Consider the following 14,720-nt stretch of genomic DNA (forward strand, 5'->3'; position numbering starts at 1 on the left):
GGGATTTTACAGTCTTATGGGATCCATAGGATTGTCATCCAGCTGTTCTTCCAGCGTGTCTTCTGGGGGGAAGGGGCCTGTGGCACTGTTTCTCAGGTAACTCTGCCTGTGCTGACTTGCGCCCCCTCCACCCCCCTTCAGGAGGACAGGCTCAGTGGAAACCTTCTTCTGTGTGGCTTTTGTTCCCTGGAGGCTTTCCACTCGTCTTCAGAGGATCAAAGCAAAAATGGCTGCAGCCAAACCTCTGGCCCAGAGCAGAAAATTCACAGTCTACCCTTTCATAAACCCTCCAGGACAAACAGTCTCCACTTTTGTATGTGTTGCTGACATCAGTGTGCACCCAGAGCAACTCTCTCAGAGGTAGTCTCAGGGACCCAGGAGTGCCATGCCCCTTGTGATGCTAAAACCAGGAGCAGCCTCGGCTCTCACATGCACCCGAAGCTCCTGGATCATGTCTGGGCACCACTCCAAAGTCCTTTCAGGGCTCCTACTGCTCTGAGTTTTTGCCCTGTCAAGGGTGCAGGTTCCAGATTTTTTTCAGGCTGCCCAAGAGAAGAGCGATTATCCACCACCCGGCTTGCGATTTCTGGCGATCTGAGCTGAGAGTTCCTTCCTGGGCTTGCTGACCATAACCTGCTTTCTGGCTCTTCTGCTCGGGGACCCTACTGGGTCAGGAAGCCCCTTTGGCTCTGAGACCTCTCCTATCCCGAGACCACAATGCTCTACCTAAAATTCTGCCTTTTCATTTCCAGATCCCCTTTCAGAGAAGGATGTCTCTCACTAGAGCAGATTTCTAAGGGTTACAGTTTTGCATTCCAGTGTTATCACTTTCCAGAAGCCAGCTTATGGAGACTCCATCCCCCTTCTGTTTATCTCCCAATATCTCCCCGCAGATTCATGACTCCAAACATCCTACCCTGCAAAAAGCAGTAACCTTTCTGCTTGTAGAGATCCAGATAAATATTCTTACATCTCAGGCTGATTTCATGGCTGTTCAAAATGGTTTGGTAGATATCCAACTAAATTCAGGGGACCAGTTGAGACGGGGTCCTCTATTCCTCCACCATCTTGCCTCCTCTCCTAAGAATAATTTTTTTTAAAGATTTTATTTATTTATTTTTGAGAGAGAGCACAAGCTGGGGGAGTGGCAGGCAGAGAGAGAGGGAGAAGCAGGCTCCCTGCTGAGAAAGGAGCTCAACAAGGGACCCAATCCCAGGACTCTAGGATCATGCCCTGAGCTGAAGGCAGATGCTTAACCAACTGAGCCACCCAGGCACACCCCCTGCCCCACTAAGTAATTTTAAAGATAATTGGTACTGCCTTTAACAGAGTCTGAGTGAGGAGTAATTTTGACATTCACCATTTTCAAGGATTATCCTGTCCAAGGTTGGCATATTTTAAATACATGAACCTGGGTTTATTCTAAGGAGTCTGTTCTGTTTCATCCCCTAACACTTTTCTTTTTTCTTTTTCTTTTTTTAAGATTTTATTTATTTATTTGACAGATTGAGAGAGAGCACAAGTGGGGGAGCAGCAGGGAAAGGGAGAAGCAGGCTCCCCACTGAGCAGAGAGACCAATGTGGGGCTCAATCCCAGGACCCCAAGATCATGACCTGAGCCAAAGGCAGACGCTTAACTGAGTGAGCCACCCAGGTGCCCCACACCCCCAGCACTTTTCTACAATTCCATGACCACACACCACTTGGCAATCACTGAGTGCATTAGCATTCATGGGGGACCAGCAGTCATGAGCTTTCATCAGCAGACATTCACTTTGCCATCAATATGCCAATCTCTTTGAGTCATAGAAATGTATTGATCCTTCGAAGGCCAACTTTCTTCTTCCAAGAGGTAGTTGGATATCTGTAATCTTTGATATTCTTCCTTGGAAGAAGATGCCATATTGATATCCTAACACCCATTCAAATGCTCCTAAGATGAGCTGAGGTTTTTCCCATTGCTCCTGATTCCGCAGACCCAAAAAGGTGTTGGTGTTGTCTGCAGAACTGATGTCTATGGGTGAGTTTGCTATTTCCTTAGAGTAACTTCTAGATGAAAGAGAAATCTGAAGTCCAGATTAGCTGACTACCAATTCACGAGAGAAGTGAAAAAATGTCAGTATTTTCTCCTCTAGCTCAAACCAAATCTAGGTGCTAGGTCTTACAAGTGTGCAATCTGTGTTTATGTTTCAGATCTGTGAAGTGTCAAACTATTTACTTTAAAAACATTGGGAATAAGCCAATAAGATATTAACATATACTATGATACTAAATACATTAAGATTTGTGTGCTTTTCACACTCGATCTGGCTTTATATTCCAAATGATCTATATGACTTCTTTCCAATATACTGAATGAGTAGAATCTAAACTGTTTTTGATATCCATGATATTTAGCCAATGAGAATGCACTTTACCTGGCTTTCCTTTGAAGACCTCAATCAAAGATCATTTGTACAGTGAGTTCTCATCTCGTCTTCCTTCCAGATTGATTCACTGTTGTTTTTCTGGTCTTTATTTCATATATTTCTGTTCTGATCTTTGTGCTTTCCTTCCTTCTGCTAAATTTGAGCTTTGTTTTTTACTAGCTCTTACGGGAGTGAAGTTAGGTTATTTATTTGAGAATTATTTTCCTAATGTAGGCTTTTATTGTGGTAAACTTTCCCCTTAGATTGCTTTTGCGGCATCCCATAAATTTTGGTCAGTACTCTTTGTATTTTCATTTTTTCAAGATATTTCTTGATTTCTCTTTGATGTCCTCTCTGATCCATTGGTTTTGGGGTGGGGGATGTTATTTAATTTTTACGTATTTGGAAATGTTTCAGCTTTCCTTTTATTATTGATTTTTAATCTCATACCATTGTGATAAAAAAAGAAGATACTTGCATGAGTTCAATCTTCTTAAATTTGCTGACTTGTTTTGTAAATTATCTTGTGATCTCTCCTGGACAATGTTCCTGTTGTGCTTGTCAAGAATGTGTATTCCACTGCTGTTGGATGAAGTGTTCCATATACTTCTGTTAAATTTTTTAGTCTAAAGTATTGCTCAAATCCAATATTTCCTTATTCATTTTTTCTCAGAATGATTCATCCAGTTAATATTAGAATATTGAAGTCCCTATGATTATTATATTGTTGTCTATTTCTCCCTTCATCTGTTAGCATTTGCTTAATATGTTTACATGATTGAATGCCCATATATTTACCACTGTTATATCTTCCTGATGAAATGATCCCTTTGTATGAAGTTTTTTGTCTCTTGTTATCATTTTTGGTTTAAAGTCTATTTTGTCTAATATTAGTATAGCTACTTCTTCACTCTCAAACATTTACAAAAAAAACTAGCACCAATTCTCAGATTCTTCAAAAAAAAAAAATGAAAGTAGACATTCCCAAACTCATTTTATAAGATTAGTACTATCCTGACACCAAACACAGGTAAATACTACAAAGAAAAAAAAAGAATGAATGAAACCTATAGGCCTATATCCCTAATGAATACAGATGCAAAATTTCTCAACCAAGTATCGGCAAACCAAATTGAGGAGCACATTAAAAGGTTCATACACCATGATCAAGAGGGATGTATAGAAGGGATACAGGATGAGCCAACATACACAGATCAATAAATGTGATAAACCACATAGTACAATGAAAGATAAAAACCACATGATTAAATAGATGCAGAAAGGCAGTTAACAAAATACATCTTCTCATGGTAAACATAATCAACAAAATAGTGAAGAAGGAATGACCTCAACATAATAGAGGCCATATATGACAAACCCATGGCTAACACTCAATGGCAAAATGTTGGAAGCTTTTTCTCTGAGATCAGAAGCAAGACAAGGATGCCCACCCTCACTACTCTTACAGAACACAGAACTGGAAGTGCCAGCCTGAGCAATCAGGCTCAAAAGAAATAAATGGCATCCAAACATTAAAAAAAGAAGTATAATTGTGTTTGCTTGGAAATGACATATATAATCTTACAGGGAAGATCCTAGATACCACCAAAAAACTATTAGAACTCATCAACAAAGTTTTAGTAAAGTTGCAAAACAGAAACTCAACATAAAGAAATGAGTTGCCTTTTTATTCAATAAGAAAAAATATGTGAAAAGACTTTTAAAATCCCATTCACAATAGCGTCAAAAACAAGAAAACACTTAGGAATAAATTGAACCAAGGAGGCAAATGACCTGTATACTTAAAACTACAAGATTTTGATGAAAGAAATTGAAGAAGAATTAAGATATCCTGTATTCATGAATTGAAAGAATTAATTCTGCTAAAATGTCCACACCACTCAAAACCATCTATAGATTCAGTGAAATCCCTATCAAATTTGAGTGGTATTTTTTACAGATATAGACAAAGCAAATCTAAAATCTGTATGGATCCAAAAAAGTCTCCAATCATGAAAGCCACCCTGACAAAGAAGAACAAAACTGGAGGCATCCCATTTCCTGATTCAAACTATATTATAAAGCTCTAGTGATCAGAACAGTATAGTACCCACTGAACAAATAGACACATGCACCAAAGGAACTGAATGAAGAGCCCAGACATAAACCCACCAATATACAACTAACATTTTTTATTTAAATTCAATTAGCCAACATATAGTACATCATTAGTTTAAGATGTAGTGTTCATTAGTTATCAGATAAACAAACATTTGACAAAGTAGAGAATATTCATGGGGAAACATAGTCTCCTTAATACATGGTCCCAAGAAAACTAGGTAAGTACATGCAGAGAAATGAAATTGGAACTCTATATACACAGCTCACAAAAATTACCTTGAAATGGATTGAGATGTAAACATAAGACCTGAAATTGTATAACCCCTAGAAGACAACATAGAGGAAAAGATTCATGACATTGGACACTTTGACAGTTACCAGATGAGGGTGTTCTAGCATTATCCTCTCTACAAACACAGCCTACTCATTGTGATCCAAATTTCAATCCAGAGCCAGAATAGGACACTAAAAGCACTAGCAACAAAAGCAAAAAATTAGTAAGTGGGACTACATTAAACAAAAAGCTTCTGCACAACAAAAAAGCAATCAACAAAATAAAAAGTCAGCCTACAGAATGGGAGAAAATACTTACACATCTTCTACATGATAGGGGTTAATATCCAAAATATACAAGGAACTCATGCACCTCTGGAGCATAAAAACAAACAATACCATTTTTTGAAAAGGACAGAGGCACTGAATAGATATTTTCCCAGAGAAGACATGCTAATGGCCAATAGATATAAAAAAGGTATTCGACATCCCTAATTGTCAGGAAAATGCAAACCAAAACCACAAGCAGATATCACCTCACACCTTTTAGAATGGCTATCATCAAAAAGACAAAAAATAACAAGAGTCGGTGAGGGAACACCTGTGCACAGTTGGTGGGAATGTAAACTGATACAGCCTCTATGGAAAGCAGTACAAAGATTCCTCAAAAAATTAACAATGGAACTGCTATTGTACCCAGCACCAACTTCTAGGTACACATCCAAAGGAAATGAAATCAGTATATTACAGAGATATATGCCCTCCCATATTCATTGCAGCATCACTCACAATGGTCAAGATGTGGAGACAACCTAAGTGACCACACAGATGAATGGATAGAGGATGTGGCATAAGTATCTAAAGGAATATTATTCAGCCAGGAGAAGGAAGGAAATCCTGCCTTTTAGGACAACATGGATGGACCTTGAGGGCATTATACTAAGTGAAACAAGTCAGAAGAGAAAGACAAATACTATGTGATCTCATATAACTGTGGGATCCAGAAAAGCTGAACTTGTAGATACAGAGAGTAGAATGGTGGTTACCAGGGACTGAGGAGGAGGAGAAGTGGGAGAGTTGGGCAAAGGGTACCAACTACCAGTTATAACATGAATAAGTCCTGAGGATCTAATGTACAGCATGGTAGTTATAGTTCACATGATTGTCTTATAGACTTAAACGTTGCTAAGAGATCATATCCTAAATGTTCTCACCACAAAGAACAAGTTGTAATTATGTCATGTGATGAAGGCGTTAGCTGACACTATGGTGGCAATAAATTTGTTATATAGATATATGCACATTTTGTATCCCTAAAACTTGTTCAACGTTACATGTCAGTTATATCTTAGTGTATCTGGGGAAAAATAAATAAAAACAAGAGATACCATTTATTTCTTTCATCCCATTCATTCTTCCTCTCCTAAGTCCACATTTTTACTGCTGTTTAATATAAATCTCTACAAAGTTACTAAATGAGAGTGTTCTAGCATTATCCCACCTACAAACACAGTCCACTCTTTGTGATCCAAATTTCAACCCAGAGACTGAAAGAATAGCACTTCTATATTTTTTAACTTAAGTGTATCTATAATGACAGCTAAAGAGGTATAGTTTGTTCATGGAGCTCTCGAGTGATACAAGAATCTATCAATAACAGATACTCCCACCATCTCCACGTAAGTGTTTTTTTCTTTCCAATATGCCCTACAGGAATAAACTGTTACCACATACAGTTGGGCATATTTGTAAATATTTCAGAAAACATTGGAAATTCATCATATGTAAACCTGTCACTTCTAGTAGTAGGACAAGCTAAAGGAAACATACTTTCTTCTACTATTCATCTTCACAAATGGTTAAAAGATTGACCTACAAGAGATTGCAGGTGGAGTCCATATTTGTGCATGTGCATATCTCTCTGTGTGATAATATATCAATTTTTATGCTACTCCAATCTAAATGCAAGTCAAAATGTAACATGTTGTGCAATAGTATGAGGAGAAACATACTTTGGGAACTATGGGATCATTTTTCCAAAAAGGGCAGTGAAACGGGAGAGAGGTTGATTTCATGCTAAAAATGATACATTGTAGGCAATGTACTTCCTTTATATACATTAAAACAGAGTTCTCATTTCAATAGATAAATTAATAAAGAAGCCTTCCTTGTTTTTCTTTTTTCATTCAAAATTATATATACATACTTAATTTTTATTTAAAATTCTAGTGAGTTAACATACAGTGCAAAATTAGTTTCAGGAGTAGAATTCATCGGTGTTCATCATAACAAATGCAAGTGCCCTCCTTTTTTTTTTTTTAAGATTTATTTATTTGTGGGATGCCTGTGTGCCTCAGTCAGTTAAGCCTCTGACTTCGGCTCAGGTCATGATCCCGGGGTCCTGGGATCGAACCCGCATCGGGCTTCTTGCTCAGTGTTGAGCCTGCTGCTCCCTCTGCTTGCTCTCTCTCTCTGTCAAATAAATAGATAAAATCTTTTTTAAAAAATTATTTATTTGTTTTAGAGAGAACAAGCAGGAGGTGGGGCAGAGGGATAGGGAGAGAATCCTCAAGCAGACCCACCACTGAGTGAGAGCCCCCCACGAGATCATGACCTGAGCTGAAACTAAGAGTCGGACACTCAAACAGCTGAACCACCCAGGCACCTCACAAGTGCCCTACTTAATACCCATCACCCATCTAGTCCTCCCACCCATATCCCTCCATCAACCCTCACTTTTTCTCTGTAGATAAGAATCCATTATGGTTTCATTCCCTCTCTCTTCTTTCTTTTTTATCCTCCCTCCCATATGTTCATCTGTTTTATTTCTTTAACTCCATATATGTGTTAAATCATATGGTATTTGTCTTTCCTTCACTGACTTATTTCACTTAGCATAATACTCTACCTCCTTCCATGTCATTGCAAACGGCAAGATCTCATTTTTTCATGACTGAGTAATATTCCAGTGTGTGTGTGTGTGTGTGTGTGTGTGTGTGTGTGTGTGTGTATACCACACCTTCTTTATCCATTCATCAGTCAATGGATGGGCTCTTTCCATAGTTTGGCTATTGTTGATAATGCTGCTATAAACACTGGGGTGCATGTACCCAATAAGAAGCCTACCAGGAGAATCCTGCAAAACTGTTTCAATGTTTACAAACGCTTAAAATAGGGATTTAAAAATATGTGGAAAGCACTATTTGTGACCTGATACCACAGAGTCTGTTGTAGACAAAGCATGGAGGGTGTGGGGAGGCAAATTCCTAACAGAAAAATGTTACAGAACAATCCTGAACTTGTTTAGTCTTTCAAATTCCTACTTTTTTATTTTAACATGGATCCCAGAGACCTTTATTTATTTTTTTATTTCTGTCATTATTTTTATGTTCAGTTAGCCAGCATGTAGTACGTCATAAGTTTTTGTCGTAGTGTTCAACAACATCGTCAGTTTTTGATGTAGTGTTCAATGATTCATTAATTGCATATAACACCCAGTGCTCATCACAGCACATGTCCTCCTTAATACCCATCACCTGGTTACCCCATCCCCCCACCACCTCCCTTCGGTAACCCACAGTTTGCCTTATCTGTGTCTATTCCCATGAATCATAAACATCCAAATGCCATTCAAACATTCACTTAAAGGAAATGAATCTGTTTCACCCCAGGGCTCTGTGTGACCTTAAGAGCAGAGAAGTGGATGCTCACCCGGAACAATAGGCTGTGTGATTTCATGAGACCTGGAGGGTTTTTGCACCAAAAAGAGTTCATCTGAGGGATTTAAAAGTGACCATTTTGATATAACTGTCAGGATGTGGTTGAAACATAATGGAGAGTGGGAAATTTGTCACCATCGGGGATAAACAGTATTACAAAACTGTTTTTCTACTGGCATACATGAAACATCACTATGGTGTCAAGATATATCCCAGGTGTTCAAGTGGGAACACTGCGATGCTTCTAGAGATGCAGAGAGAACCTGACCATGCGCATAATCTCCCCTGGCTGGCATTTCCAGCCTCCACATGCTGTCTCTATACAAAGATCACTTGTCATGAGCATGACCAGCTCAGGGGGTTCAAGGCCCTGGAGGATGCTAGTTAGCTGTCAGGATAGGGAACAGTAAGTACACTTGTTATGTATATGTGTCCAGTCCAAGACACAAACACATTTACCTGCACTGGGCTACATGTTGGGAAAACCTACCAAAACTCAGAAACATTTCTATGAAGATGGCATTGCCAAAGCTCCAGCCTCCATGGGCAAATACACTGCTTGTGACAATACACATATACAAAAACCCAGACCCGTACCCCAAAACACATTTATGTGCAAACTTAAGTTAAGATTGAAGGGCTACAATGTCAGATTCAATTGTTCTGGGATGTTTATATTTATTACTCCTAATTCGGAATTGTATGACAGTTCATAACGAGATGGCTATTTGTAAAGTTTAGACATATGGAGATGTTTAATAATTAATATACATTTTATTCATCCTTTACATTTCCTCCTGGTGAATCTAAGTAAGCTAAACAGACCATGGCATTTCTTGTGACATCGTGGTCATTTCCTATATTTTTATAATATGTTACTGCATGGAAATATATGGGGCTTTTGGTAGATGTGAGATACAAAAGCATTGATCAGTTGACGCCTGGAACAAAGAATTTATAAAATGGTATGAAGAGAGGATCTAAATGTATTTTACCCTTTGGAACTTCTGCTGCATTGCTGTAGGTAAAATAGATCAAATATAAAATAGGACTTGTGTCATGTACTGTTCAGATATGATACTGTCCTCAACAGTCCTTTGTAACTCACAAGGTGGCTCACAAGCTTAAAAGATACAGCTCGCAGACCTCCCGTTGTGCTTCTCCGGCCATGCGCAGACTTACACATCAGCACCCCTGTCGTATCACCAGCCGGTGCCCCCACTGTCCCTGGCGGTAATGCATCACACCCTCTACGTCTGTGACTTGAAGGTTACATAAAACCACGTCACACTGGTGTCGTCATACTAGGGCCTGATATCTGAATGGATTTATCAGGATCGATGTTAATAGGTTTTTCTCTGAGCTAAAAGTTTGTTTTTCCCACAGTTGCCCATCTACTTCTATGAAAAAGCTGTGGGGGCGCCTGGGTGGCTCAGTTGGTTAAGCGACTGCCTTCGGCTCAGGTCATGATCCTGGAGTCCCTGGATCGAGTCCCGCATCGGGCTCCCTGCTCGGCAGGGAGTCTGCTTCTCCCTCTGACCCTCCCCCCTCTCATGTGCTCTCTCTCATTCTCTCTCTCTCAAATAAATAAATAAAATCTTTAAAAAAAAGAAAAAAGAAAAAGCTGTGATACAGTCAACCTACGGACCCCGTAATAGAGCCATGATCACAACGCAAGAATAAGTGACATGCCTCCAACAGTTTCCTAGAAAAATGCCACAAGGTTAATATTTCTTACAGTGTTTTAGTCATTTGTATTCTTATTTTCCCTATGACTTTACGGTATGTGCGTGTCTTCTTGCACGAAGGAATGGAATAGTGTTCCCAAATGAGGCGGAAATATGAAAAACCTGTGGAGCTTCTTTAAAATAAGAATATGATGCAGATGCTCTAGAAACACTAAGGCAGCATCTCTGGAGGCCGCATGAATCCATGAACTTAGATTTTGAGCACTCACTTGCATTCAAGCATCAGGTAATGAAATTCCCAGGACAGTTGTCAGAGGAAATTTTGGATGACATGGGGAGGACACAATCATCTTAAAAGCTCTGGCATTTCATCATCATTAGCCATCAGGGAAATCCAAATCAAAACCACACTGAGATACCACCTTACACCAGTTAGAATGGCAAAAATGGACAGGGAAAGAAACAACAAATGTTGGAGAGGTTGTGGAGAAAGGGGAACCTTCTTACACTGTTGGTGGGAATGCAAGTTGGTACAGCCACTTTGGAAAACAGTGTGGAGGTGCCTCAAAAAGTTGAAAGTAGAGCTACCCTATGACCCAGCAATTGCACTCCTGGGTATTTACCCCAAAGACACAGATGTAGTGAAAAGAAGGGCCACATGCACCCCAATGCTCATAGCTTCAATATCCACAATAGCCAAACTGTGGAAGGAGCTGAGATGCCCTTCAACAGATGAATGGATAAAGAAGATGTGATCCATATATGAAATGGAATAGTATTCAGCCATCAGAAAGGATGAATACCCAACTTTTGCATCAACACAGACAGAACTGGAGCGGATTATGCAAGTGAAATGAGTCCAGCAGAGAAAGACAATTATCATATGGTTTCACCCATATGTGGAACATAAGGAATAACATGGAGGACATTAGGAGAAGGAAGGGAAAAATGAAGGGGGGTGGGACTCAGAGGGAGAGATGAACCATGAGAGACTATGGACTCCAGGAAACAAACTGAGGGTTTTAGAGGAGAGGGGTAGGGAGGATGGGTTAGTCTGTTGATGGAAATGAAGGAGGGCAAGTATTGCATGGAGCACTGGGTGTTATACGCAAACAATGAATCATGGAACACTACATCAAAAACTAATGATGTAATGTATGGTGACTAACATAACATAATCATAATGAAAAAAAAGCTCTGGCATTCAATGTCCTCCATCAAAGGGTCTCCCCCTGCCCAGTCATCTAGAGTCATGGACCCTCCAAAACTTCTTCATTGCTCCCATCACATCCTTGTTCCTCAGTGTATATATGACAGGGTTGACCATGGGGGTGACGATGGTGTAGAACAGAGAAATGAACTTGCCCTGATCCTGGGAGTAGTTGTTCCTGGGCTGGAGGTAAGCATAGATGGCCGTACCATAGAACAGGGAGACCACTGTGATGTGGGACCCACATGTCCCAAATGCTTTCCTCTGCCCTGCAGATGACTTTATTCTTAAGACTGCCCTGACAATCTGACCATAGGAGAAGATGATTAATGCCACAGGTATGAAGAAAATGATCACACTGACAAAGAAGAGCTCAGACTCATTCACAGTGGTGTCAACACAGGCAAGCTTGAGCAGTGGGGGGACCTCACAAAAGAAATGGTCTATTTTATTTCTCCCACAAAGTGGTAAAATGAAGATGAGCACTGTCTGTAATGAAGAGTTGGCAAAACCAATGAACCACGATGCAGAAGCCATGAGGGCACAGAGACAGGGGTGCATGATCACTGTGTACTGCAGGGGCCTGCAGATGGCTGCATAGCGGTCCAATGCCATGACCCCTAAGAGAATGCATTCTGTGCATCCCAACCCTAGAGAAATGAAGAGCTGAGCCACACAGCCACCAAAGGAGATAGACTTGTCTGCTCCCCTGAGATGAACCAGGAGCTGCGGGACAGTGCTGGTCGTGTAACACAGGTCCAGAAAGCTTAGGTTGGAGAGGAAAAAGTACATGGGAGTCTGAAGATGTGGGTCCAGGTGGGACAAGGCAATGATGGTGGTGTTTCCCAGCAGAGTGAACAGATAGAAGATCAGAAGAACCACAAAGAGGACTAGCTCCAGTTGAGGCCGGTCAGAGAAACCCAGCAGGATAAACCCAGTGAAAGAACTGCCATTTTTCTGTTCCATCCTCTGTTAGCACATGTTTCCTGCTGTCAGGACCAAGCATTTAGCAATTTTTAAAAATTGCTAAATTTTTTGCTAAAATTTTGAAGAAAACTTAACAAAAAAGTTGGCATGGGGTGGATCTATCATGTTTTAAAGTAATGGCCATGGGATTTTACCAGTAACTATTTGAATAAATGATGTACTCATTGAAATTACATAGTTTATACAAATATAGGTCCACATTATCACAAAAAGTAAATCATTATTATTTAATATAAGAAAAATCACATGAAGAACCTTGTATTGACAGCAGTTATAGGTACAAAAGGTCTTTCAGTCTGAGCTAAAAATAAAGTACTGTAAATACATAGGTACATTTTTAAATTTTTTATTATGTATTTAAATTCAATTTAGTTAGCATATAGTGTATTATTACTTTCAGGGGTAGAATTTAGTGATCATTTGCATATAACATCATCCCATAATGCACCCTCCTTAATGTCCATCATCCATTTACCAATCCTCCAGCTACCCTCAGTTTATTTCCTAGAGTTAAGAGTCTCTTATGGTTTGCCCCCTCTCTATTTTCATCTTATTTTATTTTTCCTTCCCTACTCCTATGTTCATCTGTTTTTTTTTCTTAAATCCCACATATGAGTGAAATCATATGGTATTTGTCTTTCTCTGACTCATTTCGTTTAGCATAATACCCTCTAGTTCCATCCATGTTGTTGCAAATGTCAAGATTTCATTGTTTTTGATGGCTGAGTAATATTCATATCTATATCTATATCTATATATCTGTATCTGAGCCCCATCTTCTTTATGATTCATTTGTCAATGGACATCTGGGTCTTTCTATATTGTGGCTATTGTGGACATTGCTGTTATAAACATTGGGGTGCACTGCTCCTTCAAATCACTATGTTTCTATTCCTCAGATAAATCCCTAGTAGTGTAATTGCCAGGTTTTAGGGTAGCTCTACTTTTAACTTTTTGAGGAACCTCCATACTGTTTTCTAGAGTGGCTGCACCAGTTTGCATTCTGACCAACAGTGTAAGAGGGTACCTCTTTCTCTGCATCCTCGCCAACATCTGTTGTTAATTTTATCCATTCTGACCAGTGTGAGGTGGTATCTCATTGTGGTTGATTTGTATTTCCCTGATGCTAAGTGATATTGAGCAAATGGGAATATTTTCCATACTCAGGGATTGAAAGATTAATATTGTTAAAATGTCTACACTACCCAAGACAATCGACACATTAAATGCAATCCTATCAACATACCACCAGCATCTTTCACAGAGCTGCAACAAACACTCCTAAAATTTGTATGGATCCATAAAGACCCCAAATAGCCAATGGACTGTTGGAAAAGAAACAAAAACCAAAACCCAAAGCTGGAGGGATCACAATTCTGGACTTCAAGTTATATTACAAAGCTGTGATCATCAAGACAGCATGATATTGTCACAAAAACAGACACATAGATTAATAGAACAGAATAGAGAACCCAGAAATGGACTCTCAACTCTACGGTCAACTAATCTTTGACAAAGCAGGGAAGAATATTCAATGGAAAAAAGGCCGTCTCTTCAACAAATGGTGTTGGGAAAATTGGACAGCCACATGCAGGAGAATGAAACTGAACCATTTTCTTACACCATACACAAAGATAAACTCAAAATGGATGAAAGAACTCAATGTGAGACAGGAATCCATCAAAATCCTAGAGGGGAACCTGGGCAGCAAGCTTTTTGACCTCTGCTGTAACAACTTCTTACTAGATGTGTCTCCTTGGGCAAGGGAAACGCAAAGGCGGTCCTAAGAGGGAAGTACATAGCCATCCAAGCCTCTTTCAAAATAAAAGAAAAATCCCAAATGCACAAGATAACCATATACCTAAAGGACCTGGAGAAAGAACAGCAAATAAAGCCTAACCAAGCAAGAGAAGAGAAATAATAAAGATTAGAGCAGAGATCAATGAAATAGAAACCAGAAAAACAGTAGAACAGATCAATGAAACTAGAAGCTAGTTCTTTGAAAGAATTAATAAGATCAAAAAGAGAGAGAAAGGACCAAAATTAAAAAATCATGAATGAAAGGGGAGAGATCACGACCAATACCAAGGCAATAGAGACAATTATTAGAACTTATTACCAGCAGCTATATGCCAAAAAACTAGGCAATCTGGAAGAAATGGATACATTCCTGGACTTATAAACTACCATGACTGAAACAGGAAGAAATAGACAATCTGAACAGAGCAATAACCAGCAAGGAAATTGAAACAGTAATCAATAACTTCCCAAAAAATAAGAGTCCAGGGTCAGATGGCTTCCAGGAGAATTCTACC

The 14,720-nt window shown here is 39.4% G+C and overlaps 1 protein-coding gene and 1 long non-coding RNA gene across 2 annotated transcripts in view; both read right to left on the reverse strand.

Moving 5' to 3' along the window:
* The window catches only part of LOC144379143 (uncharacterized), a 111,064-nt gene that overhangs the window by 49,426 nt on the left and 46,918 nt on the right, over positions 1-14,720 (reverse strand). The gene's annotated exons all lie outside the window — the stretch shown is intronic.
* On the reverse strand, positions 11,449-12,384 carry LOC118519120 (olfactory receptor 2B8-like). The gene has a single exon (XM_036066375.2). The coding sequence runs from the start codon at positions 12,382-12,384 to the stop codon at positions 11,449-11,451; it is 936 nt and encodes a 311-aa protein (XP_035922268.2).

The sequence above is a fragment of the Halichoerus grypus genome, chromosome 9 (assembly GCF_964656455.1).
Source record: "Halichoerus grypus chromosome 9, mHalGry1.hap1.1, whole genome shotgun sequence".
Lineage (NCBI taxonomy): Eukaryota > Metazoa > Chordata > Mammalia > Carnivora > Phocidae > Halichoerus > Halichoerus grypus.